This window comes from Aulonocara sp. 'chitande type north' Nkhata Bay, linkage group LG10 (genome assembly GCF_057382095.1).
Source record: "Aulonocara sp. 'chitande type north' Nkhata Bay isolate Kocher_YH1m ecotype deep benthic linkage group LG10, A_spYH_male_GT1.1, whole genome shotgun sequence".
Lineage (NCBI taxonomy): Eukaryota > Metazoa > Chordata > Actinopteri > Cichliformes > Cichlidae > Aulonocara > Aulonocara sp. 'chitande type north' Nkhata Bay.
Genome location: NC_141353.1, coordinates 33,329,285 through 33,357,280, shown reverse-complemented (window position 1 = coordinate 33,357,280; position 27,996 = coordinate 33,329,285). Strand labels below are relative to the sequence as shown.

Sequence of the window (27,996 nt, the reverse complement as noted above, 5' to 3'; positions counted from 1 at the left end):
GCTGTGTTCCAGGTTATACACACACATACACACAGGGGAGGGGAAATAAAGAGGGGCTCTTTATTTCTCTCTCTGTCTGCCGTTCTCCCCTCCCCTCTCCTCTCGCATACCCTGCAAAGTGTGTTTGATAGGAAGCTCGCGCGCCTCATTCGCTCGCACCGCGTGATTGACAGTCGGCCGGCCCGCCCCCGTCGTTTCTGTGCACATGGATGGGTCTGCTGCGAGAGCGAGAACCAGCATCGGAGTGGAGTGGAAACAGGAAGAGGAGGAGAAGAGGGAAGAAAGGAGAGGATCGTGCGAGAGACGAGGTGGCCAGGAGTTGAAAGGGAGGAAAAAGGGGAACAGAGGGGCGTGCGACGAGAGAGAACCAAAACAAAAACAACAAAAAAAAAGAAGGTAAAGGAGAGAACCGCGGGCGGGTGGGCAGGAGGGAGGCGGGGGGGGGGACTGGATGTGCATTTATGTCTGAGTGGAAATGTGTCGCTTTGTGTACAGCACTGTGGAAGGAGAAGTGTAACTGTTTTCTGTCCCCTTGCATTGTTGCTGTTATTTGTGTCACTATGCCTGAACGATCTGCCTTGGATGAGCATACTGCAGTGTGTGTGGTGTCTGCAGACTGCCGCACGTTCATGAATGAAGCTCCCTCTCCCTCTCTCTCTCTCTCTCTCTCTCTCTCTCTCTCACACACATACACACACACACACATACACATACATGCACACATACATGCTCACGTGCAGACATACAGCATGCGCAAGAACAGAAATGTGATGGGAGGGGGAGGTTGAAGATAGGGGAACTGTTGCAGTTACACTCTTGTTATGGCTACATCGGTGCTCTCCGGCACATTTAAACTGTTGAATATCCTCTTGTGTGAGCGTGGAGGGAGGGAAAGAGGTGTACAGTAGTAAGGCTCTTCAGTGCAACCAAGTGCTGTAATTATGGCTTTAGCTCAGGTCTGAACTGTGTCACTTGCTGGGCTCCTCTCAAAGTTCACTTCCCTCAACATGTTTCCCACAGTGGTTCTTTGGCCATGCGTTGACTCCATCTAAATATCTGGGTCACGTTTGATAACAGAAGCAATCCCTTTTTGTGATTTTGAAAGGAAAAGCAGCAGTCTGACATTACTGTCAGTAATGTGAACCTGGTGTATGCTTTCAGCTGAAAGGATCAGTGCAAGCAACCACCTGCACGTGCATTTCTAGGTTACCATTCTCCCACAAACCCAGCTGTTTGTCACGCGCATTCATGCATGCATCCAGTGTCTTCTTCACTCCTGCTTCACAGTCTTTTGTTAAAGAGAGGGGGGAAAGCTGTACAAAAAAGCTTCATTTTTTTGCATTGTTTGCAAAAGGCACCCCTCTTTCTTGTTCTTGACCTTGCCTTGGTACATTCCAGCACCCCCTCGGAGAGCTGTGCTTTATGGAGCATACACTGGGAAGAAGCTGCTGTTACAGAAAGGGAGAAGGGGGATAGAGCAAGAAGGGGTGTGTGTGTGTGTATGCGTGTGTGTGTTGGGGGTTATTTTTAGAAATGTGATTGATATTCGCCTCATACTGTACGTTCTTTCTCTGCGATGGTGACACTATTTAAGGCCGGCGTCCGATAAAATCACGCATGTGCACGAGAGCCTGCCCAGTCTCTTGTTTCTCGTCTGTACATTGTTGCTCGTCCGCTCTCCTCCATCTGTTCTCCTCACGTCTCTGCTCTGTGTTAGCTTAGCAATAGGAGACCACCAGAGGCAGCCCATCGTTCCTTTTATGGTATAGGAGCTGTGCTACATATACACACACGCACACACATGCACATGATGGAGCCTCGGTGGAAAAAAAGATCTGCACATCTGCAGCGGGGTCACTGCAGTCGGCGTGGTGGAAGATTTGCATGAATTTGACAGCTTGTTTCTGAAGCTCTGGAGATCTCAGGAGCTGACAGAGCTGCTGTGTAAACAACACCCAAGCCTGAAGAGAGCGAACAGAGAAATGTGGCAGGATCCATTAAATCCTACCGCTCGCCCCCCCCCCCCCCCCATTTCCATGTCAAAATTCACACACAAATGTAAAAACTCCCCTCCTTGCTCGAGGCCTTCCTCCCAGCTCTGGACTAAATGATATCATTGGTTGCCAGGGATACAAGGACACAGCGTGCAGAGAAAAGGAAGGGTGAGGCATGGGCAGAGCCGTACAGATTGCCTGGAAGAGAAAGGGTGGGATATTGGATATCAAGAGGGAGGGAGAAGGAAAAAAAAAAGAGCCTTGTTGAAACAAGTAAGGAAGAGAGCAAAGGCAAAAGGGCAGACCAGCAAGGAGGGGAAGGCAGGAGGAAAGAATGCCTGCCAGCTTGTCAAACCATGCTTCCTCTCCTCTCTTGCTCACAGCTCTTTGTCTTAGAGGGGGTCAGGTTTGCAGCAATGTAGATCTTTGCAAAAAAAAAACAAGAACAGAAAGAAAGAGAATGGGCAGGTGTACCCAGGGGACAGATGAGATGGAAGTGCCCTTTTTCTTAAAAAAGCAAACAAACAAACAAAACCTTCCTTATCTTGTACATCTGTGCACCAACTGGCGATGGTATTTCCTCAGTCCTTTTTTACTGTGTGTCTGTCTGTGTGTGTGTGTTTACCAGCTAGCCAAGGATGAGGATGTCTATTTAGAGGGATCCGAGACTCTGCGGGTCTGCTGTCTTTCTATTCCGGCCTGACAGCATCATCTAATTTGGACCAGAAAGTCCCCACTCCCACTCACCCCCAACTCCACCAACAACACTGTTCTCTCAGCATTTATTTTGAAGGTAAGACTTGTGTAAGAGATGCACAAACACACACATGGGTTCTACATTTGGTTTCAAATAGCCAGATGTGGGTTTACATGGCTGTCCTTCTTTGGTGGCATGGAAAGAGAAAGGAGATGGTGGGTTTAAGTGAACAATAGGCGTCAACAAATGAAGGCTTTTTACCTGTCTGCGCACAAACGTTACACACTGCCAAAGCAAAGAGGGGACTGTAGTGGCCAAAGGTACAGTGGTAATTGAATGCACCTGGCATTTCATAAAGTCAGCTCTTACATACTACACTTTTGGAATTGTGTACGCTTTCTTTTGGGCTACCTTGCTGTGAAGGGAGTTTAACCTGCAGCAACTTAACCCATTCTGCACATGACATCATGTGGCCTCGCAGCTACAGCCCATATGTCTTGAATTAACTCCTGCACACATGGGTTTAATATTGGAGCCACAGAGCCGTTGTTGTGTGGAGTCAAATGCAAGCTGGTGCTGACTGACGGCTCCCCCTACAACACTGTAAGCAGGGAGGGTCTATACCAGATGGGTCTGCATACCGTTGCCCCATCACTTGCAAGCACAGCAACCGCAGCACTTTGTCCGCAAATGTTGTGAAAGTAGGAAAAAAGTGGAAACTGTTGTATGCAAGTAATTGTTTGGGACAGTCACAAACACTCAAAATACATTAACAGAACCAAGCGATATCTCAGCTAAGGAGACTTTTACTGATAAAGAGGCAGAGTGGAATTGCGGACGTTTGAAACAGCAGATTTTTAGCAGGACTGGGGTGGATGTCGCCAGATGTGTTGCATCTGCTGCACAGCATAACCCAGCGATGACTGATGTCACCCGGTTCTGTATGTGAAAGTGAAAGCATGCAGTGTTGTTGTAATGCATGCTAGCAGTGCAACGTTGTGTGCACGCTTAAAGACCTGTTGTGTTCTCAGTGTGCTCTAAAAATACATCTAAATGCAGTTGAGTCTGAAAAGCCTAGAGCTACAGCATTAGGAACTGTCTGGCCTCAGTTGCTCTAGCAACTGGTTGGAAATGGTCCCTTGAAGAGGCTGCTTCCTTCACTCATTCAGCACTCGCAGAAAAGTTAATATAACACAGCTGCAACAGTCTCACCACGCACAGAACCATGAAAAAAACAACAAAAAAACCCTACTTATAGTAGAATGAATGCACAGTGAGGGAAGTGGTGAAATGCTGCATGCCAGTTCATCATTCATTGTGAGAAATGAAGCCAATGTCTCACCGTAACAGCAAAGCTTTCTTCAGCAAGAAAAGTGTGTCATCATTAGAGGCAGTAAGTGATCTTTTCGGTCCACGCTAATGAAAGACGTACGTGTGACTTTCCTGTTTTAAGCAATGAAAGCAATCACAAAAGTGGAAATAAGAATTGAGGCTGTAAGACACTGTAAAAGACAGATACAGTGCAGCAAGCTCCTGACTTGATATAGATTGTGGCTTAGGAGGAATATAGGGAAACGCAGAGCTCCTGGAATAGCGACTGATAAAGCTGGCTAGAATGAACTCCTACTGTGGATGTCTGCTGCTGATTTGAGCCACATCTACCACCAGCTCTGTCAGTAAATTAGGGACTTATGGCTTGAAGGGAATGGTGATAAAATAAATGCAGCAGGCCACCATGGTTTTTTTTTTTCTTTCTTTGTCTTCAAAGTGAGGTTGCCATGGCCCATGGTCTCACTGCAGTGGGCTTTTTTTTCCCATCACTGGGTGACCACTGGCGGTGGTGGCTGTGATTAGAGAGAAGCTGAGTGCACAGTGCAGCTCTGGCTGAGTGATGGTATTACCACTGAGCAGATACAGTGCAGCAGCAGAAAATTCGGCGAGCAGAATTAAATCTACCGGGAGCACACAGAGTGATAGTGTGGCATCAGTTCAGTCACAAACCCACATGATTAAAAAAATAAAGCTTCTTATAACGCCAGAAGAAATGCAAGTGTTGTGGAAAAATGCCTTGAACGGAACGTTTCACTTAACCACGTGTTTTGTCCACAGACTGCTTTTTTTGCTCTCAGGTGTGAAGTGGAGGGCCTCCAAAACACAGACCAAGACTGGTAACCACATAAATATTTTTGTCTGTCTCTGTGCTCTCTGTGTGTGGGTGTGTTTGTGCGTGACTATTTAAAAGCAGACATACTTCACAATTTGGCGCTACCGTACAGAGTTTATTATCACCCAAAGTCCTTACTGCACTACAACCCAGAGCTGCATCGACCTGAGGTATAAGTATCATGGAACTAAAGCTCCCTTTTTTATATACGTGGTATGAATGTAGGAATTAACTTCAAATGAAAATTACTGCACAATTCATTGCAGTGGACCCTGAATACCGTATACAGCATGTGTGCAGTATATGCATTTCATATACCTGGGATGTGCATGCTGAAATTTGTGTTAAAAGTTTAAAGGAGCATCATTTTGAAATTGCATTTCATGAAGTCAGGGTATTTAAATATTTACAGGTTGATTTGTGTATTCAGCATTTTCACTTACACATTAAACTCTGTGCGTGTGTTTGTGTGTGTGTTCCAGGCTGCATGTATCACCCAGCAGAGCTCTACTCTGGCCGTAACACATGGGACTCCTACTCAGCTGGAGGACCTAACAAAGGACAATGGGCTCCTGTAAATGCTCGCCCCTGGAGCCACACACAGAGGTCAGCAGCACCGTCCCCAAACCCACACACAAACGCAACACTTGCAGGACAGTATTTCATTTAAGGGGTACACATGTGATTCACCTGCAGCAGATAACATGTGCTATGCATGTGCCTCACCATACTATATTCGTTTGTTTCTATTTTCATGTCTCTGATCATATTGATATGAAAAAAATTAACCACTAAGGCTGCATCAGTTAAGAAAGCCAGTGTGACTTTTAAAAAAAGATTCTGGGTTTAAGCTCACTGCGGCCGTTGGTAGTGGAACAACTCGATGCTCAAACTTCCTCAAACAAGGGTCACTTGAGCACGTGAGACCTGAGCCTTTTGTAGTCTGGGCTGACTCAAGATAAGAGCCACTTTATGTGGCTGACTGATCAACTGAAACTCTGATGAGCATATTCATGAAAAGCTCTCACTTCATGTGCAGCTGTGGGAATAAACCCGTGTGCGGTTTCAACAGACAGGCTTGTGGTGAATGAAACTACAGCATCTTCAGCTGCAGTTGGCACAAGACTCAAGTCTCGCTATTCAGCTGCAACAGTTGAGGGTACGCGCTGATGAATGCGACTGTAGCTCATGCAGCTATGTGCAGTCGCGGCTTTTGGAGAGAAATAGATAATAAAAGTGAAAGGAAAGCGCTCGTTTTCAGCTCCATAGTTTTCTTCCTATTTCTAGGGTAAAGCTGCTACAGTAGCTTTGCATGATTCGCAGATCAAAATAATCTTCATGCATTTTATACGGAGCCTTGGTGCAGCCAAGTTCATCTAATGTCTGAAACAAGTCATTTTAGTTTTCTTTCCACTACCTTCAAGCAAACTTAGCTTCTGATTGGCTGCTTCTCATAGCAGCAGGTAGGTAGAGAGTGTGTTCTTGCAGACAAAGCGCTGTGCATGAGATGACCATATAAGGGAGATCAGCTGTTATTCACATCATACAAAGCCAAGAGTTTAAAAACATACTGCCTGGATATAGTGTTTTAGAGCAGTTTGAACTAACTGATAACAGTAATCTAAATAAGTAATGTAGAAATGAAGCTGATGCTCTTATTCCACTACGTATTTGATGTGTTTATTATGCGCATCCACCACTTAAAGTTTAAATAGTTTGGTTGAGTCATGGTGGTTACCGTGTGTGGTTAAACTAGTGTTTCTTAATCAGGCCCCTCTGGTGGAGCATAGAGCCACTGCAGGGCTGTAGGTAAAAACATAAAGCTAAATATAGTGTTCTTTATTTAACATAAGTAAACAAAATTCTGCTAATGCTGTGGTGATAGCATTTATTTCACAGAGAAAAAAAACACCTTGAAAACATTTTCTTGTGGGGTGTGGGCCGTAAACTATTTTCATTTTCTGAAGAGGAGGCATGCCAGGAGAAATTTTAGAAACAGTGGGATTAAATTATTCTTGCAGAGACCTTTGATGAACAAGCTGTGAAGTTTAGCATGTGGGAAAAAACTGGATTAGAGTCGCTGTGAAGGAAAACCTCATTTCTGAGTATGTCCAAAGTTGTGAGCAACTTTGAGCAACAGTGAACTACATTTAACATTTATTTGCAGAAAACATTTGAGAAATTAGCTTTAATCTGACTTCAGGCTACGAGTAAAAGCGTCACATCTTTTGAAACGAATTAAGACAACACAATATTTTTTTGTCCCCCACTATAGGCTCCAAGAGGGGCGCAAACAGCCATATCATTCTCTGTCAAGTCGTATTTATAGCAGGTAAGTATTTATCGTTCATACCACACTTTAAAGGGGTTTGTGTTGACCAGCTTTCAGAGCTATGTGCTGTGATTTGTGACTGAAACTGCTTTTGTCAGTGTCATTTTCTCTAAGCTGGCTTCACTCGTACTGAGAAACTGAACAGTACAACTCTTGATGCCCTGATGAATCTGAGTATTGACCGGAAAAGTTTCCGTTGTACTGTGGTGTAATTACCATTAATGCCTGTCCACAGCGTGGTCCTGAGTTTAGTTGTTTTCACAGGGGTGACAGAACAATCAACCATGTCCCGGACAAAGGTATCCCAAAGGGGCATAGCCAGCTGCTGCGAATTTGGGATGGTAAAGAGGTGCAGTTTGAGGTCCAGAACTGGCATCACAACTCCATCCATTCGTTCCACATCCGAGATGGCACCAACAATGGTTATCTGCCAGGACCAGAGGAACGCTACGCAAACTGGCAAAACAATGTCAGCAACTTTGTGGTGAGGTGTTGCCGATAAGTCATTAGTTAAGGAATCTTGACTGTATTGTTTTTCTTTTCCCAATAGAACGGGGCTCCTCGCCTGCATCGCAACAACAGGGAGCTTCAGGGAACCACGCCAGAGAGATGGGCCCACTCGGACCCCCGCAGGAGTTTCCCAGACAGGATGGTGAACAACAGAACAGGACCATGGAAACGGCCAGCCCTCCACCAGCGACGGGAGCAAGCGCATCATCACAGTCCAACCCCGGAGCACCCATTAACCCCCCGGGATGAGTGTCCAGCTAAGAGGAGAAGAGACTTTGGACCTGATCAGGTAAATGTGTTTGATTTGGAGACACAACCTTTATTTCATTTTTTAAACGCAAAATGCGTAAAATGTCACTGCTAGATGTCAGGAGATTGCAGTCGGTCAGCCAAGAGAGATCAAAAGCATTCAATGTAAACAGTAACCCATAACTGCTATGGTCAACTTTTTTTCTACTATCTGTGTATAAAAGCATTTTTGTACATGCTTTGTTTTAACATATTTGAATAACACGGAAAGTAAATCAGGAAAGTGTTTTACGTTTTTTACCCCGTAAGTCACCTCAAAACCTCTGGCCTCAATTCATCTATGGTGAGTGCAATATGTATCCACGTCTGTAAAACTGTGTAAAACTTCTGTTCAATGGCAGTTATGCTGAGATAAGTTGTTGAGGATATCCAAAGGCTTTCTGTGTTTCTGGCTGCTGTTAGCGGCGTTTTTTACCGTGTTGGCTACTATTAGCTGGCTCTAGTGAAACTTTCTTTGAAGTGGCTCAAAAACTGGAAGTAAAGTTTATGTACATCTTTGTGTGTTAGAGCCCTGACTTCGGTTCAGGAGCAGAGGCTTGAGGTGAGGAAGAAGAGGATGGTATTTTATACAGATGCTGTGTTATCCCTTTCCCTTGTGTTTTAGCTTGTTGAAGGGGAAGCCTTCTCAGGCCATAAAACATAGGACTTTGACTATTACATATGTAGCTAGTCTCTAGCCACATACAGGAAACTCAATTTGCGAGGTCGGTGATGTCCATCTCGGGCACTCAAACACTGCATGTTTAATGGATTCGTTTTAAGTTCACGTGAATGGATCAGTTTGTTTAACGCCATAATTACTCACTAATCAATATTTATTTATGAATACAACATTGTTTTTTTTTCTATTAACCTTAGTTTCTTAAACTTAGTCAGATAATTTCATTTGACCTTACTGTGCCAATTTCACTGCTGTCACTATGTTTACATGTACACATCTATATGCTACATGGCATTTCATTTCTGTGTAACAGCCCCACCTATTGGTGTAATGCAGTTTTAAAAGAAAGGATATTTATCTGTTTAGGCTTGTCATACTGGATCCAGGCAATTACCTTTACTTGTTCGTGCCCCATCACCACCTCACCAACAGCGCTCCAACCAGGACGACTGGAAGCCTCCAAGTGACAGGGCGGGTCCATGCCACCACTCTGAACACAGGACCTCAACAAAACAGCAACAGGTGAGCATGTACAACATGTATTATTCCTCAGATTTGGCACAACCATTGATTCCCAAATCTGGTTTTTCACTTTTGCAGGAAACCTCTAAACTGCGAGCTGGGAAACACGGCTTCAGTGACCCAGTGCCATCCAACCAGAGCTGCGGCAGGAGGCCACCGCATTATGGAAGCAGAGGGAAGGTCGAGCGGAAAATCTCATCTTCACCAGCAGACCACACCCGTGTGCCTTACAGCCACCAACACCATCACTATAACCATCAACGGCACACAGGCCAGCCTAGAGCACCTCAGCACAACGCCCCACTACACCCTCTGGAGGATAAGGACTCTTGGAACCATTATCACAAACAAAGCACAGTAAGAGATAAACTACTATCACACTTTTATTTCAGTATGCTATTTTACACATAGTAAACAGGTAGAGTGTTTTTATTGCAAAGCCATATGCTCATAAAGTGTGGGTAGATGTTGCTCTTTATCACCTTCAGAATTGACAGGAGACAGTATGTTTTTAAAGGGGTCATGCTCTGGTGACCATGATGTTATTTGTTGTGTACAAGAAAGAAAAAGTAACCTGGTCTTTTTCCACCCATCCTGAGGATCCTCCAGAGCGTTTGGGATCTGTATATCCTAGCTACAGTACCCTATAGTTAAATCGATTAATAATGATTAATGATTAGTGTCAGTATAATTGTGTTTTCTTCCACATCCCCAGTTTCATTGTGAACCTAAAGACCATTACACACTGAGTACTTAGCGGAAAAGTGACACATTCCACATTTTTTCAGATGCAAACTTGTCGACCGCTCGTCGAAGCGCTGAATTTTAGCAGAAAATTAATTCTCAAAAAACGCACTGTGAAAAAAGTTGACATGAAGCGATGATGAGCTGATCCTGATGTTTCTAAACAAGAAAAGGAAGAAAAGGAAGAAAAGGAGATTCTGAGCTCATCCAATTCTCACATAAAGGCAGCAGCAGGGAGAATTTCTTGGTTTGGTCCAGGAGTTCAAGCTGTATCACGAACACTTTCGTACATATTTCAGGATGTCAGTGGGGTAGTTGGAATTCTTGTTGACAGAGTTTGGACCACATCTGAGGAGGCAGAGAAGTAATTTCCGAGAGCAGATTGAACAGTGTTTAGTAGGGGTGCAACGATACACAAAATTCACGGTTCGGTTCGGTTCGATACTTTGGTGTCACGGTTCGATATTTTTTCGATACAAAAAAAATGTTCATGCCTTTTTAATTTGTCATTTATTAAAATTATAAATGTATATATTTAAACTCAAAGGTACAGTTTTTAAATTTAACCCTAACCCTTGTGCGTGTTTTTTATTTTGACAGCGAATGCGCACCTGCGGACCACTTATGTGCAGCCCTGGTTATTTAGCTCGTCATATTGCAGCCACAGAAATTATTTTGTCCATGAAACCATAAAGCTGCACTTTCTTTTTGCCTTATAGTCTGATTTGTCATAACTTCTCCGTTTTGTGGTAAGCTTTTCTTTGGCTGTCACTTCTTCACCCTGACCTGTCTTATTTGGCTCAGCAGAACTAAAATATATATCCTGCTGCTTTTACACACGCACTCACATAAGCTCAGCGATTCTCTGCGCGATCAACCTCTCACATGTTTAAGCTTGCTGCGGGAGATTTCACTTGTCATGTTTGCATAGTAAGCTAACGATTAATAAGACGATGTCAGAGGAATTGGTGCACAAATTATCATCACTCACAGATCAGTGCTGTCGCTCTCTATACACAGTTCGCACGATTGCAAAGTGAAAGCAAAAAACAAGCGCAAATTCAAACGCGATTTCAATATGTCACATATTGACAGTGGCTCACCGATGCCAATGACATAATTACCCAGCTACATTTCTGAAAGAATGCAAAAGCATTGACATATATTTTTTCTTCCTACAATAGCCCGACGGGCAGGGAAGAGATAGATTTTGGTAGCCCGACTGAAAAAATCGCTAGCTCCAGGACGTCGGGCTAGCGATATTGCAAGCCCTGTATCTGATTGAGGAATCACTCATCTTTGGAAAAGAGAGTTTATTACAGAGAAATGTCTCTTTCCAAAATAAAAGCTATACTATCCGCTTCTTCTGGGCTATATTCTCAGCAGCATAAGGAGAATCATGTGCTAACAGCTGTCTAAATGACTCGGCTAAAGTTAGTAGCATGCTTGTTGTTTTTGTCTTTGCACTAGGATGATGTCTGCGTAAATGTGCAGTCATATTCGTCATGTTCCCACTAGTGCTTTCAGGTTAATCTCGTTGAAATGACCTTAACGCCACAACACGGCAAATCTCCGTTAACGAGCTACCGCCGATCGCCCCGTGCATGGGGCTAGACGGCCAACACGTTAACGAGCTAACTGCGCTAACACACTAGTTCCCACCCATGTAATTGAGCATTGCATGGCACATCCAACATACTGTTTTACTTTAGTCCATGACTTGCTTACCTTCAGGGTCATACGTCACATGAAAACCAAAATAATTCCAAACGCCAGATCTGAATGAGGGTGGGGGAGGTCCATGTTGCAAGGAGAGCTTAACTTCTGTCTTGCTAGCTTGCCCTGCGCTCTTCCTTCTGACTATGCTGTCTGTGTTGAGCGCTCAGTGGATCTGCGCTCGACAGTGCAGCCTAGGCGGAGTAGTCGAACGCAGATTCACTGAGCGCTCAACACAGACAGCATCGTCAGAAGGAAAGTTGATAAAATAAATTACAAATGTTGTATTGTTCGATACATATGCGTACCAAACCGAAAGCACTGTATCGAACGGTTCAATATCGATACGAATATCGTTGCACCCCTAGTGTTTAGCTGTGTGTAAACAGGTAAAACAGTATAATTTTACTATTTACATATCATTGCATATTCAGTACTAGAGATGGACCGATCCGATATTACGTATCGGTATCGGTCCGATACTGACCTAAATTACTGGATCGGATATCGGAGAAAAATAAAAAATGTAATCCGATCCATTAAATATCACGAAAGCACCTCACAAAACTTGCAACACGCCGTAACTCACCTCAGAACGTTAGCACGTCGGAGCAGTATGCATCACGTGATAGAGCGGCTGTGGCATGCGGGACCTGTCGTGGTCTGGATAGCATTTGGAGCTTCGCTAGCAACCCGGCATTTCATCTCCGACAAAGTTATCCCCGAGAGAAGTAAAGCAAGTGTGTAAGTCCATCTCTGAATGTAAAGCATTCCTGCGTTAAGCTTAACAAGCGACTGCCTCTTCTTGCTGCTACTTCAATCATGAAACTGCTTAATGATCAGCTGATCGGCTTTTCTGTCGCGAGTCCGTCTTTCTTGTTTGTTTTTGGCCCACTTTGCACCAGAAAGAGGAAACCAGCGGATAAACAACAGCAGCACGTTTAAGCTTGATAAGCTGTTGTTAGAATTTATTTAATATTACTTTCTACTCGAGAATCTTTTTCTACGTAGCTGACGGCTGGTAACTGTGCAGGGGCGGATCTAGCAAAGTTTAGCCAGGGGGGCCGATAGGGCATTAACAGGGAAAAGGGGGCACAAAGACATACTTTTCTTTCTTATTCTCATTTAAAATGTCTAGCTTTTAATAAATAATTATCTGACACCCAAAGTTTTAATTTGATGTAAAATGAATAGAAGTCAATTACTGTATATAGTGACTATTAAGTCTAATATATATACCCTAGTAAGCTATAGTACTTTTTCCTTTGGGAAGGTACCATCTGTGCAGTCTGCAATGTTGTTGAAGAAAGATGTTGAATCTATTTAATATTTCTTGAAAAATAATTGATTTCTGTACATTTTTTTTTCACACTGCATCAAATTAAGGTTGATTACGTCAATTAAGCATCATGAGGTGGAGCGTGAGGGGTGGTTCCCTATTTTTTATTTATTTATTTTTGTTGCTGGGAGTTGGAACCCTATTAGTTAGGTTGCTTAATATTTACGCTAAGTACTCTTTAAAATACCAGAATAGGGAGGATGGTGTAGGTTTAAGTTTATTAGATTGATCAGTATTGCTGAACTATGAAACATTTCTTTTTTGCATACAGGTATAACAGAATAGCTTTAGTGTAGTTGTTGTTTTAAACTTGAGTATGAACTTATACAAAATGCAGCAAGATATTTTAAAAAAAAACAGTTTTGTTGATTAAAAAACACTATATTGGATTCATATCGGTATCGGCAGATATCCAAATTTATGATATCGGTATCGGTATCGGACATAAAAAAGTGGTATCGTGCCATCTCTATTCAGTACTGGCTTTGAGCTACAATCACACTTTTTGCCAGATTCAGTGATCTGATTGGTCAGAATGTTTCTTTTCATCAGAAAACTTAGAAAAATTCAGCTTGGTCCCAAAAAGTACATGACAAGTTTGTCCAGTAAAATTACACAGTCACTTGCACAGTCACGTGCACCAAGAATAAGTGAGTCTGAAAGATATTTTTAACACTTAACCAATTTTACATGTCTGGTGTATAAAGGCCTTAAATGTACAATACAGCTTAAAGTTACTGATGCAAAATTAATTCTGCAGGAGAATCAGCGCATTCATCAACGGACAAATTCAAGGGACCCCTCCCTCTTGAAATCTGGTGTAAACTCTCCTCAGTACTCATCTGTACTCTGTGGTCCGAACAATGGAGGTTTTACTTCCAGCAGTACAGGTGCTCCTTCCAGTCCTTCTACAGACAAAATGCTCAATGGCAGAAAAGATTCACCAGTCATTCAGCCGCGTTGTCCCAGCCTCAGTGGGCAGCTAAAGCTCCAAGAAAGTCCCAGTGTCATCCCGAGACCCAGTCGGGGATCAAGTACATCTCCGACACCCCATGCTGGTTCAAAATCTAGGCTTTCAGACCTCAAGTACAGGAAGACCTCACAGCTCCTCTGCTCACTGCAGTCTCCCCACGATAGAGCAAGAGTGGACAAGCCTGAGAGGGAGTTAGAAGATAAAAAGTCTGAATCCAAACAAAAGTATAAGCTGCTGAAAAAGGAGAAGAAGGGTGACGTTCCAAAGATGGGCAGAAAGGGTGAGGACAGAAAAAGGCGGAAGAAAAAAGAGGAGAAAAGGTTGGCCGAGAAGAAAAAGAAACGCGATAAAGCATCTAAGAAGGAACGGAAATTAGCCCTCAAAATGAAAGTTACAGAACAGGAAATGTTTTCTTCCATCTCTGTTTCCACCTGTCTAAGTGAGGCAAAGATAAGTAAAATGCAGACTTTGAACGGAGAGAATCAGGCCCAGTCACCACCCAAACACAAGCACAGGGACAGGAGTGAAAAAGGAGAAAAGACTACGCATAGGTCATCCACAAACACCCTTCATCCCAGGCCCACTTCACAGCAGCCATCCTCAAAGTCTGAAAATCACAAAATGCTCAAAAAGAGCAGCAGTGCCCCAGAAACCCCTCTTCCTAAGAAAGCCAGCCACCACCAGGCCAGCAAGCGTTCCACCATCGTCTCAACCCAACTGGAAGGTGAGCCAAGAGCAAAGCCAGATGACATACTCCCTTCCCTCTTATTTAAAGCCTTAGCGCCTCTCAGTACAGTGTGCTCGGCTGGCTTAGAGCAGCAAGGTGGGCAGGGAGGAGTTCTCAATGCTCCAGACCTTCAGCCTGTGGCTGTGATGGGAAATTTAAGGGAAACGGGAGACAACCTTGCCAACACACCTCCTGTGCTTAGCTGGCAGGGATCTCCAGTATCAGATCTTGGAGATGAGGAGGAGGAGCTAGAGAAAGGTGTACTAAGCAGACCTGTCCTCCAGCTCAGCCCCACTCAATGTCTTTCACCCCCTCCTGTAGAGAGTGAAAGCATTGATCATATGAGTGCAGAAGATTATTCCCACAGCAGCATGTCTGAATTCTCTGATCTACCTTGTACAATTGAACAAGTTCTGGAGGAAGAAAAAGAAGCGATGATGGACAGCAGCAGGAAGCTGTCTGGCTCTCCCCTTCATGAGTTTCACAATGATGACGCAGGTCTTGATGATGTCTTTGAGAGCCTGGCCACCTTACTTGCCAGCCAGAGGGTCGCGTGCCGAGGTGGTCCATTCGGCGGTCCTCCTGCTAGTGATGCCAATGGAGTGAAGTACTCTTCCTCTCTTGAACTGGGCCCAGATATCCACTGCCCCGAGAGCCAGGACTTCTTCCCTACATCAAATCCCACAGAATCCTCCGAACCCAGTAATCAATCACCAGTTCACATTACCTCAGACACACTTGAAGAATTCCGCAGTCAGACAGATGTGAGTAAGCCAGCCACCAGCTCAATGGTGCAGGAAAAAGAGGAGGGAAATGAGAGTTATGTACAAGATGTGATGAAACAAGACAACAAGGATGCAGCAAACCCGATGGAGAGGACGAAGACTCTTTTGGATGGGGCACTGAGTGCGGAGCTGACTCTGACCACAACACATACAGTAATGAAGATGGTAAAGCAAGCTCCCTCTACCAAGGAAGAAAGTGGAAACGGCACAAAGACAGAACGTGCAGGCAAAGAGAAAAAGAGAAAACAGAAGGTAAAGGATGGGAAAAGAGAGGGAGCGATCAAGATTAAGATAAAGAGAGAAGAAAATAAGGTCATCAGCTGTAAAATTAAAACAAGTAGAGTACCCGATGTAAAAGACAGCAATGCTTTATCTTCAGTGCCAGTTATTTCATACTCAGCCAGACTGGTCAAAGACAGCATGAAGGGCCAGACTCCTCAGGAAAATCAAACCCCAAATGGTAAAGATATCAAAAGACAAAAAGTGGACACTGGGAATTCAAATGCAACAACAGATGAGAAGAAAGGGTTCGTTAATGAGACTGCCTGTGTAGTCGGAAATACAGACGTTACCACCTCAAATTCAACATCAGCTGTATCAACAAGTCCAACCAAATTAGATCGTCCTGCACCAGCAAGTAAAGTGGACCCACTGAAACTGAAAGCGCTGTCCATGGGCTTGTCTAAGGAGCTGAAGATCCTCTTGGTTAAAGTGGAGAGCGGCGGAAGGCAGACATTCAATATATCAGAAGTGCAGGAGCCCAGAATCCCAATCCCACTTTCCAAGATCAACATCACAAACACAGCCGCTGATGTGATCAGAGCATGCAGGTGAGTATAAAGCTGACAAATGTGCTACCAGCTCACTGAGTGTTATTCACCTCTCTTAATGAGTATTAATGCTCTGGTATCATTTTTTTTCCTAGGGGGGCAAGTCTGAAAGGGAAATTCAAGGAGTCGTACTTGCCTCCCGCATTCTCGGTTAAACCCAACATTGCAGTGGAGACCCCCATTCCTCGTGATAAGCTGAATCCTCCTACACCAAGCATCTATGTGAGTATGTGCTAATTAATGGAGCTCAAGTAACCAGACTTCAAAAGTAATCTTGTTTTTAGCCACGCTAACAGGCTGGTTCTGCGGATCATGTTCTCAGGCTAAGCTGGTCAAAAACCTGCTAACCTTTCTAGCCTAGCTTAGCCATTCTCAACTTTTGAAAGGTTAAGAATGAAATCTCTTGGAAATTTAAAAAAAACTGGATGGATTGCAGTTCAATTAGTTTTTATGGATATACAACAAATCCCCATGTTAACATTTAGCTCAGTTCTATTTCTTGGCCTGTTTATTGGTTAGCAAGCGAGAGCTATCCTAACACACCTTGTTTGAGAAATCTGCAAATTTCAAACCTACTGTGAGGACTTTTCCCCTGGTTTCCAGAGAAATGTTCTCCAACACTGCATTCAGATCTCATCATGGTTTACCCCGTGCTGTTTTCACAGTTGGAGAGCAAGAGGGATGCCTTTTCTCCGGTTCTGCTTCAGTTCTGCACTGATCCCAAAAACGCTGTTACGGTCATCAGAGGCCTCGCTGGCTCCCTCCGCCTTAGTAAGTTTAATTACTGTTAAAAAAAATAATTTTACTTTATTGTTTTGTTCAAATCATCACACAAGAAGCAGGAAAGGTCAAATTAGGCACAGATTGTTCAGATTAAAAAAAACTGGTTTGTCATAGAAGTAGTGGATATTTTAATAGTGCTGTATCTTGCTATATAACCCATTTAAATTTTGTTAGCCACATAACACAATCGAATTTCCCAGAGGAACCCACCCGAGGGATTAATAAAGTTCTATCTAATCTAATCTAATCTAACACTTCCTGCTTCATCTTTCACATTTAAATGCAAAACATGTATTCTCAACTGCGATTGATGGCTTGGCAACCACTCTTCTATGATTGCCGCTTTGAATTCATTTGCATGGCAACACCGGTCTCAGCAATTGAACAGGGGAAAAAAATTTTGTTTTTGTAATTATCTGGTAATTATCGTTCTCTGTTTCTTTCTCCATCGCAGATCTTGGTCTGTTCTCAACCAAATCTCTGGTGGAGGCCAATTCAGACCATGCAGTGGAAGTGAGGACTCAGGTTAAGCAGCCTGCTGATGAGAACTGGGATGCAAGTGGCGCGAGTCAGACATGGCCCTGCGAGAGCAGCCGCTCACACACCATCATTGCCAAATACGCCCAGTACCAGGCCTCCACCTTTCAGGAGAGCCTGCAGGTAGGCATACTCTCATGTTACTTTTATGGCAATTAATGTTGGGTAATTAAATAACTGACTGAATAATTGAGTTGCACCAGCTTTTATTTCAGCTCATGGCTAAATAGATTTTAAAGAAATATTGTATCACATGTTCTAATGTGATTGCTGACATTGCTAAATTTGTTGTTTGCCTGCTGGTGTCTTTTCACCCCTGAATATCATTTTTTAACGGACACTTCAGGTTGGAAGTTCAGCAGCATTTGCTAGACCAGGGTATTTTAATAAAGCAAACAAGAAAAAGTTCAAAATAGGGTGTATGGCCAGGTGGCTTCAGGTCATTTCTTCTGTCTGTTAAAGAGGAAAGGGGATTGACCAGTAGAGGACATGGGCAACAGTATGTGACCCAGTTCCAAAAGGCTCCTATATCATTGCAGTCTGTCTGCCCATTTGCACAGTCCACTGCATTAAGCTCCATTTTAAACCAACTGGCTTTTAGTCAGAGTGCATTATAAATCCCTCCCAACAAGAAGTGCGCATCAATGCAGGCTTTCTTACCACACCTGTTTTGTGACCGATATGGAGGAAGCTACACATGCAAAACAAATAAGCACTATCTTTGGTGTTGAAAAAAAGAAACAGATTACAGCTGTGATTTGAATATGAAGGCAGTGTTTTGGATCGTCTTGCATATATTACCAGGGACAGAAATCTGAGCCGTCCATTTCCTACTGCTATGCTTCTTGAAGAATAAAGGCTGCTAGCTCTTCCATGTATCAGCACAGAAAAAAACCAAACAAACAAAAAAAGAGGTCATGAATGAATGTAATCATAGGTCTGAATATAAGACAAGCGGGAACATTTTGGGAGTGTTGTTTTTAAATGTCTGAATGAAACAGAAGGTTGTTGGGTGCAGTTATAGGCACGTTATTAATGTGTTCATCTGATAACAGTATAAAACAAAGCATCCAAGGATCGCAAAGTTCATGTTTCTGTCTGAGAAAGGCAAAGCTATCTCAAAGCTAAAAGTCCTGTCCCGTAGTTAAGAGAACCTTATTTATCATGAAAAAATGTGGTGATCTTTTCTGTGTTAGACAAATGTGTTAACCGCTATGCTATAGACTGGAATTAGGTTGAAGTGGGGTCCATGAACTAGAACTTAAATGTTGGTTTACTTGAATAAACAACAGTGATTTGCAGTGTGTTAAAAACATTTTTAAAGTTGTATGAAAACTAATGTTTTGCAAACTGGAGATTAGCTTCTTTTTTGTCATCTCAGATGTGTGAGATGTATATTTTTCAAGAAAGAATCCATGCTTCTGTAAATAAGCATACATGTGTTATGTGTTCCACTGTGAATGATAATTCAGAATTGTTTTATATTCTTAGACTTGTATTTACTTTTGATGCAGGTCTGTCCATCGTTTAAAGCATTAGGGGGACACTAACAGTATTTTAAGGTATTTTGTTCAAAGGTTATTTGAATAAAATACATTAAATGAAGGTTGTAGGTTAGTAAGCAGATGTGTAGTAGTTTGTGTTTAACAATTTAAGTGTCTGAAGTGAGGAAATCAACACATGCAGGCAAAAACGTGATTGACTTCACAGATGTTTCTGTCCAAAACTTACCTTGAATTTATGTAATCATGCATTTGTTATCAGTTATAAGCTAAGCTCATGCAGATGTATTATAGGAGGAGAAGGAGAGTGAGAATGAGGAAGATGAGGAACAGACTCCAAACCAATCGGCAGCCACAAAAGCCGCTCTGACACTATCCAACAGTAAAGGCAATCATACCTCAAAAGCCAGTTCTGCGTCCATCTTGAGCAAAGCTCAGCCTCCTCATGCCAACAGCTCTCTGAGGTTAGTGAAAAACTGTGATCTGTTCGTGTAAAAGGTCACAGTATTACAGCGAAGCATATTCATGTTAGGCTTGTGTCTCTCCCCAGCTCAGAGCAAAAACCTGTTGGAAAGATCATTAAATTCGGGACCAACATAGATCTGTCTGATCCTAAAAGGTAAGATCATGTTAAACTTACCTAATCGAGGATCCACAATCTCTCACATTACCTTCTTTTTTTATGACTTTTTTTTTTTTCAAGGTGGAAGCCCCAGCTGCAGGAGCTGCTGAAGCTGCCAGCTTTCATGCGAGTGGAATCCAGTAACAACATGCTGAGTCACGTCGGTCACACCATCCTGGGCATGAACACTGTCCAGCTTTACATGAAGGTGCCGGGCAGCCGTACACCAGGTAAGTGCGTGTCTTGACTCAGGAGGGTGTTTTTTAATGTTTCAAATGAGGGATAGCTCAGTAGGTAGAGTGGTAGCCCCATGATCGGAAGGTCAGGGGTTCGACTCCACTGAACGGCTACCTTGAGGTACCCCTGAGCAAGGTACCGTCCCTACACACTGCTCCCCGGGCGCTGCACTGGCGGCTGCCCACTGCTTCACTGGGTGAATGGGTTAAATGCAGAGGAACTATTTCCCTATGGGGACTAACACGCACACTTTACACACTTTGCTTTTCAAATTAAAAGGACTGCTTGTGTTTCTCATCAGGTCATCAAGAGAACAACAACTTCTGCTCAGTTAACATCAACATCGGGCCTGGTGACTGCGAGTGGTTCGCAGTCCATGAGCACTACTGGGAACTTATTAATAATTTATGTGAAAAGTGAGTTAAGAACTTATTCAGTTGAAACAAAAATGATACAAAAGATGTTACTGTAGCCTGAATTGCTTTGGTCTTTCCTTCAGGCATGGAGTAGACTACCTTACAGGCTCCTGGTGGCCAGTTCTAGAGGATCTCTACAGTTCCAACATCCCTGTGTACCGCTTCATCCAGAGGCCAGGCGACCTGGTGTGGATTAATGCAGGGACTGTGCACTGGGTCCAAGCTGTGGGCTGGTGCAACAACATTGCCTGGAATGTGGGACCACTCAACTGTGAGTTACAAGGACAAAAATAAAATAAGCCAAAAGCAGCAGCTTCAAACCTCTTTGTCTAAAGTTACTACTTAAATATGCTGTTGCCTTTTGTCAGCCACTGTTTTGTGTTTGCTTTTTTTTCACTCCTCCAGCATACCAATATCAACTCGCCCTGGAGCGCTTTGAGTGGAACGAGGTGAAGAAGGTTAAGTCAATCGTTCCCATGATCCACGTTTCCTGGAATGTGGCTCGCACAATTAAAATCACAGATCAGGATACCTTCAAGATGATCAAGTAAGATGTGTGTTTGCATCTACAGAATACATGTGTGTATGTGAGGGGGCGTTAGTTTACATCTTTCACTGTCTTCCCCTCCCTCTCTGTCTCCCTCTCTCTCAAACACTCAGACACTGCCTGTTGCAGTCCATCAAGCACATCCAGATTCTGAGAGACCAGCTGGTGGCTGCAGGGAAGAAAATCTGTTACCAGAGCCGCGTGAAAGACGAGCCAGCCTACTACTGCAACGAGTGTGATGTGAGTGACTCTTCTGTTGTGTGAAAGAAGTGAAAGCATGATACGAGTCCCACTTTCAAAAGTCGAGCGCGGTGTTAGTTTAATCAGGCTATGAGGTCGCTCAGCTGACACCCTTTTACACATCCAATTGGCAAATCCATCCTAGAAGATGCTGTTTGTGCTGCTTTAGCTTTCCCTCAGTGCTGCATACCTGCAAGCTGCTTTGTAACCCTCCTCTGCTGTAGCTGCTCCTTTTCATGCTGTTTCTGGCATAAGCAATGTTATATCTGCAGTCGCTGATACCTGCTTTGTCCTGTGTTGGGGCTTTGCTTTGGCTCTCCCTATGTCTGCATATAGAAGGGTCTGGAAGGTTCCCCAACAGAGTCATACCACTAAATATGAACTAATGCTTGACTAAAGTGGTGCTGACTACACTGTGTTTGTGCAGGTGGAGGTGTTTAACTTGCTGTTTGTGACCAGTGAGAACAGTAGTAAGACGACCTACGTGGTGCACTGTGAGGACTGTGCCAGAGCTAAGAGCCCGTCGCTGACAGGAGTAGTGGTGCTGGAACAGTATCGGACAGAGGAGCTGATGAAAATCTATGACGGTTTTGTGCTGGTTAGTATGATTTTATAATCTCTAATGGTCACTTTTTAATCTGGCATCTGGAATGAATTAAATGTATTTATTCAGACTGTTTTTTGTTTTTGATGGCATCTCTGTCATGCATTTGGAGCTACGGTGCTGTGAACAAGTATTTCCCCCGTTCTTGATTTTTTTTTCCCCACATATTTGTCATAATTACATGTTTCAGATCATAAAAATATTTGACAAAAATAACCCAAGTAAATACAAACTGTAGTTTTTAAATGAGTTCAATTTCATGGACTGTGAGCAGGCCTGCAACACATGTCTAATCAAGAAACCACTTTAAAAAAGCTGTCTGACAAAGTGGAGCAGGCTAAAAGATCTGAAAAAGCAACACATCATTATCATGAAACAACTGAGAAACAAAGTCGCTGAAAGAAAGCGTTATAAAGCCATTTCTAAGGCGTTGGGACTCCAGCAAACCACAGTGAGCTATTATCCACAAATGGAGAAAACTTTAATGGCCGGCCTACCAAAATTACTCCATAAAGCTTTTAACAACTCATCCAGTAGGTTATAAAAGAACCCAGAACAACATCTAAGGAACCCACTCATGATTCAACAGTAAGAAAGAGACGAAGGCTCATCTCATGTTTGCCAAAAAACATCTCGATGATCCTCAAGAAAATATTCTGTGGACTAACTGGACAAAAGTTGGTTTATAATTATTTATTTATTTTTTTTGCATCATGTAACGGGAACAGAGCATGTCATAAAAAGAACATCACACCAGCAGTCAAACATGGTGGTGGATCTGTGATTGTCTGGGGCTGTTTTGCTGCTTCAGGGTCTGAGCGACTTGTCATAATTGGTACAACCATCAGTTCTGTTCTCTACCAGAAAATCCTGAATGAGGATGTCCTGCCGTTAGTTCATGCCCTTAAATTTAAGCACACTTTGCTTATGCAGCAGGTCAGTGATTCAAAACACATCAGCAAGTCCTCTAAATGGTTCAAAAAAACAGAATTAAGGTTTTTGGAGTGCCCAAAGTCCAGATTTAAATCCCCCCAAAACCCTCCAATGTGGCTCACTTAAAACAAATTCTCTAAAGAAGAGTGAGCCACAATTCCTCCACAGCGATGTGAAAGACTCACTTCCAATTATCACAAATGCTTAATTGCAGTTCTTGCTGCCAAGGATGACACAAGAAGTTACCAGGTTTACTTTTTCACATTTTCACTTGGTAGGTCTAGATAAAATTCTGTATTTACTCAGATTATCTTAGTCTAGTATTACCATTTGTTTGATGATCTGAATCATGTAAGTGTGACAAATATGCAAAAAGCTAAGAAATCAGGAAGGGGTCAAATACTTTTTCATGGTGTTGTTTTAGCGAAATTACCTTCCTACGTTTTCTTTTTAACAGGCTGAGCTAGCAAATTTGTGAAGTTCACAACCAAAAAAGAAAATCAGAATTTCCCTGTAACTTTTATTTTTTTCCAAACAGCTACATTGCTTCACTTTACAAAGTGATATCATCTTGCTTCCAAATCATGTATTTGTCATTTAAACAGAGAATAGTCATCATTCTCAAAAAGCACACTGGGTTGGATGAAGTGCTGTTTACTGGTGGCTGATGTGACGCTATTATGTTAATCCAGCCTTTAGAGTTTCTCCCTTTAGAAATGTGTGAATGAGAGTTTATTTCTCTCGATTTCTCTTTTTTTTGTTTTTTATTGGCTTTGGTTAACCTTCCCTAGAACTGCTCTCATCTACCATTATACATATCAAATAAGTCATGTGTTATTTGGCTAAAATTTATATTACTTTTGGCCATTTTGTAAAATTGGGGTTCACATTATGATTTCTTGCTGCAGTAAGGGAGTCTGCTAGGTTCCCTGTCCTGGTGCTTTTAAATAAACAACATCCTTATTGCAGATACTAGTTGTCTGCTTTGAAAAATAGTCCGCAGTAATGCAATGAGTATTTGATAACAGCTCTTTCCAAACCCCCAGCTGAACTGTCTCTCTTCCTCTTTTTTTTCTCCCCTCATCCTTCAGACTCCAACTCCCTTCTCAAAGTGAGGACTCCTCCACAGTGTCTTTCAGCCATAACCAAAACTCTAATGGCAGCACAAATGTTGCCTTCAAGGCAATCTGTTCCTGCAAACACTGTCTCAATCAGCCAATCACGTTTACTCAGTATTGTTTACATCACACTGTAAGGTATGGATACTCAGCCAGTCCAACTATATAGCTCACCGTCTTCCCCATACCAGCTGCTGATTGGACATGTGTTTTGAAATAGAATGACTAGACTGGTACTTTTCACAAGAAGCATTTTAGATAAGGACAGGAGAAAAAAAACACAATGTGAGCACTGCTAGCACTGAAAATCAGGTGATGTATTTTCAACGGACACTGCTGTGATTCAAAAGCGTCAAGTAGCCAGTTCTGTGTATTGATTCAGGTACTTTTATGCAAATTCAGTAGAACTTTTTTACACCAATCTAGTTATTCTATGTGTCCATGAATTTGCTGTGATTCTAATGTACCAGCAGGGGAAACGCTTCATAAGAGAAGTAGCTGATTGTCACATTTGGCATTGTACTGGTTTCTGTTTCTGGTTATTTGTTGTTGGGGTTTTTTTTTGGTTTTTTTTTCATATTCAGGTAAAAGCTCTGACATTTGTAACTCCTGTCTGTAAACTCTCTGAGGTGCTATTCCAATCTTATTTATGCTCGTTAGATGCTTAAAAAAAGTTTTACCAGCCTAGAAGTACACCACATTGGCCTTGTGAACTTTAGAGGAGAGATAATTAGAAGATTAAACACACACAAAGGTTTTATGTAAGCATTAAAAAGAAAAAAACACAAATTTTTATCAGTGTCTCTAAAATACGGGTTTAGCAGAGGACTAAAACAGTTTTGTTCTTATTTGAAAATGAAGTGTGCAGAAAGAAAAACGAACTTGTCTTATTTGTTTTTGGCTTCTTCACAGGTCTAAATGGTGTTAGGTGTGGTTCTATGACACATGGAGGAAAAAAGGCATTGTGATGTCTTTTTCTTTTCTCTTTTTTCATTATTGGAATGGGCAAACAGTCCCAGTTTTATACCTCTTTTGTTTCAATATTCTTGTTTCTAGATGACAGAGAAGATAAATAATTGTAAATTGTGAATAAATTTATGGGATACGCAGTGGTGTGCATAGATGGGGTGCGAGAGAGCAGGGGTCGCCGTTCGGGTTTATGTCAGTGAAGTGCTCGTGAAGTGAAACGTCCGGAGGGACACACAATCATGTTATAATGCAAAAACCAGTGAGGTCAGACTGCAGGCCGCGTCAGTATCGTCAGTCCTGAAGGGTCCAGCTCAGTGCGCTGCTGCTCAGAAGTTTGGGTTGGTTTCGGAAGATTTTTTGTTTCTGAAATAGAAGCATATTTGTTTTTTGTCTAATGAGGCATAGTGCTGATCAGACATGCCACATGCTACAAAACAATTTCTGATTAATGGACAAAGTCGTCATTGCTTCAAAGAGAACCATCACTTCTGTGTTCTGCGGTGTTTCCTGTTACAGCTTTATCGTGCTAAAAGGCTATGTGGTCGTCAGAAGAGTGTTTTTGTAAATTAAATGAGTACATGTGAAAATGTTTTTTGAAGTAACGGAAGCAGTAAATTTGGCTCGTTCAGTTGTAGCCAAAAAGAAATTGACAAACTAGTTCTAATCAGAATGGAAAGAGATTTTGGAGAGGCTGGTGCACAGCTGAGGAAGAGGAAAAGTCCATTACTGACTAAAGACTGGTTTGAGAAACAGGTACCTCACAGGTCCTCACCTGGCATCTTCAGTGAACAGCAGCTACATAACGTCCGTCTCAGTGTCGGCAGTGAAGAGGTGACTCCAGGATTCTGGTCTTCAAGCAAAGTTGTGAGGAAAAAGCCATATTTTGCTGTTCGGTCTTCTGCCCGTCTTGTGGCTTTTTTCCTTTGTGACACTGCTTAGACGCCTCTTTACTGCAGATGTTCAGACAGGCATTTTATGGGCGCTGTTGAAGCTGCCAGAGAAGACGCCATGTGGCATCTATTGTTCAAACTGGAGACTCAGATGTACTTGGATACTTTATTGGCTGCACACAAGGACCTCCGACTTCTCTTGGTTATAAGCAGATTGTGCTGGTTCAGAGAAAGCTATCATATACGCTGTTTTATTAAATATTTTTGAAGAGCTTCATTATTTAGAACATAAACCTTCTTGATGAAGCAGCTGCAATCAGTCAAACAAAGGCCAATTCTGCAGCTTCCGAGCATGATCACTTAGCCTTCTAACTTAATAAACTTGTATCAGGTAACAGTGTACCACAGGAACACACGATGCTTCCTGAAAACAGCCCTCCATTAAAATAGTTACTAATGATGTATAGTTAACGATTCCGGTGGTCACTGATCATCATTTACAATGTGTCTAATTTAAACTAATGATTACTAAGTAATTTCAATTTTTTTCCAAAAACAAATTACTTTTTTATTCTAAAAAAAAAAAGTGCACCAAAACTTTTGAACAGTATTGCATGTTCAAGAGCGGCTGAATGTAAATATGACAGGAAAGACCCAGATTTCTTTGTTTAACAGCACATCAAATGATTTTCATTGTCATTAATTCATTTTATTGCTTATATTAGTAATGGCGCATTTATTGTTCATATGACCTACTTTTATTTTGCGTTCACTTTTACTTGGCTACAAAATGTGCCAAAGTTGATGTAGCTTCACATGTTGAGATTTTAAGTCACATATTAATGCAATCTATGATGATGTTGTTTTTTGTTTATAAACACAACTAATTTTGTCACAGATACTTTTTTAAAAAAATTCTAAGCTACAAGCTAAAAATCTCACGCGTGCTCTGTAATGTAGTGTGACGCTGGGAGGCTGGTTACCATGCTGTATGCGCCTAGCGCGGCTTCAAGTACATTCAGCAGCTTTTCTTCCTGCCGTTGTCTTTCGTGCTCGCTCCACAAGCTCGGGTCTGTTTTTATGAATTTGGATGGCGGTTCAACCTCACTGTCGTATAACCATTATAATAGAATGCCCACGAATGACATCTTCCACATCATACCTCTGCCCCTCATTAGTCTGTGCACACCATTCAATGTACATAATGTATCTGTTTTCAGGTTTGCTAGAAGACTGTAGATTTGTTCTCAATCAGAAATTTTAACTCGTCTTTGGTCGGACTTGTCCACCTTAGTCATTTGTTTCTGTTGTTGCTATATTAAAATACACCCTAAAAATATCTTGTTTCACTGTAGTTTAAATAACTGCAATGGGAAATCTTTCCCGCTTTTATACCTCTTTTTTTTGTTGTCAGTTTCGATTTTTTGGATCACAGAGAAAATGGAAAATTGTAAATTGTGACATTATTTATACTGTACATTGTCGTTTTCGTATATATTTATTGCATATCAAAGGATACGTCACTTGACAAGGGGCTACAAGGTATTTTAAAAATGTAGTATGGTCATAATGTGTTGATAGGGGAAGTGCAATCAGGGGGGTGGTTTAATTTTCATGGTGCTAGACCCCTCCTTGCCTCAGTGCCCCCTCATTAAACAGCATATAATGATATATGAACATAAGTCAGTGATACAACTCAAACCAACCATTTGGTGCTCAGAACCATTTCAACACAGTTTACTGGTAACAGAAATGGAATGATGTCTTTGTACTGTATCTAACAGATAAATACGAGATCTTTTTTAACATTTTTTTTCCATTGTATGAAATTCATAATCTTGTGAGGCATTAGTGATTTTATGATGAGCATTAGCAGTAGTTGTAACTCTTGACACTTTTGCAGAGACTTTTAGGGATGTGACTTTTAATGGCGTCGAGGTTTTTCGTGTCTTGTCTTCATTATTGGGATTATTTGGAGGGTGTAATAATGCTTCTTTTTTCCCCCTCTTGACTTGTTTGATTTATGCTGCACTTACTGTTTGAAAAAGAACTCACATAGAAGAAAAAACCTGAGCCAGACCTGTCTTAAATCCCTCTGTGATTTTTCTGTGACATATTGTATGGTTGTGCAAGAAAATAAAATGTTTTGATAAATTATCCCACAATGATTTTTTCCGACGTTTCATTTCCTTTTTTGGAGTCCCATCGAGTACCTTCTTCAGTCTTAACTGGCTAACCCTCTGCTCTCTTTGAGATTAGCTCAATATGAGCGGATGTCTTTTACCTGATGGGTAA

At 42.2% G+C, this 27,996-nt stretch overlaps 1 protein-coding gene across 5 annotated transcripts; it reads left to right on the top strand.

The window, feature by feature from the left end:
• The first annotated feature begins 126 nt into the window (after positions 1–126).
• On the top strand, positions 127–27,866 carry LOC147321247 (uncharacterized). 5 transcript variants are annotated; one of them, XM_086309598.1, is made up of 22 exons: positions 180–396; positions 2,623–2,787; positions 4,801–4,859; positions 5,338–5,461; positions 7,131–7,187; positions 7,452–7,656; positions 7,738–7,986; positions 9,034–9,189; positions 9,268–9,546; positions 13,749–16,303; positions 16,399–16,525; positions 16,969–17,074; positions 17,541–17,746; positions 19,420–19,589; positions 19,676–19,744; positions 19,829–19,977; positions 20,286–20,400; positions 20,484–20,671; positions 20,806–20,947; positions 21,061–21,187; positions 21,615–21,785; positions 23,816–27,866. In XM_086309598.1, exons 4-22 carry the CDS (start codon positions 5,343–5,345, stop codon positions 23,837–23,839), a joined length of 5,214 nt encoding a protein of 1,737 aa, XP_086165724.1. In that variant the 5' UTR covers positions 180–396; positions 2,623–2,787; positions 4,801–4,859; positions 5,338–5,342; the 3' UTR covers positions 23,840–27,866. The 5 variants fall into 5 exon arrangements, 4 of the variants coding, with proteins under 4 accessions (XP_086165723.1, XP_086165724.1, XP_086165722.1 ...); XM_086309596.1 differs by having other exon boundaries at positions 2,627–2,787; positions 9,034–9,546; XM_086309595.1 differs by having other exon boundaries at positions 9,034–9,546.
• The last annotated feature ends 130 nt before the right edge of the window (positions 27,867–27,996 follow it).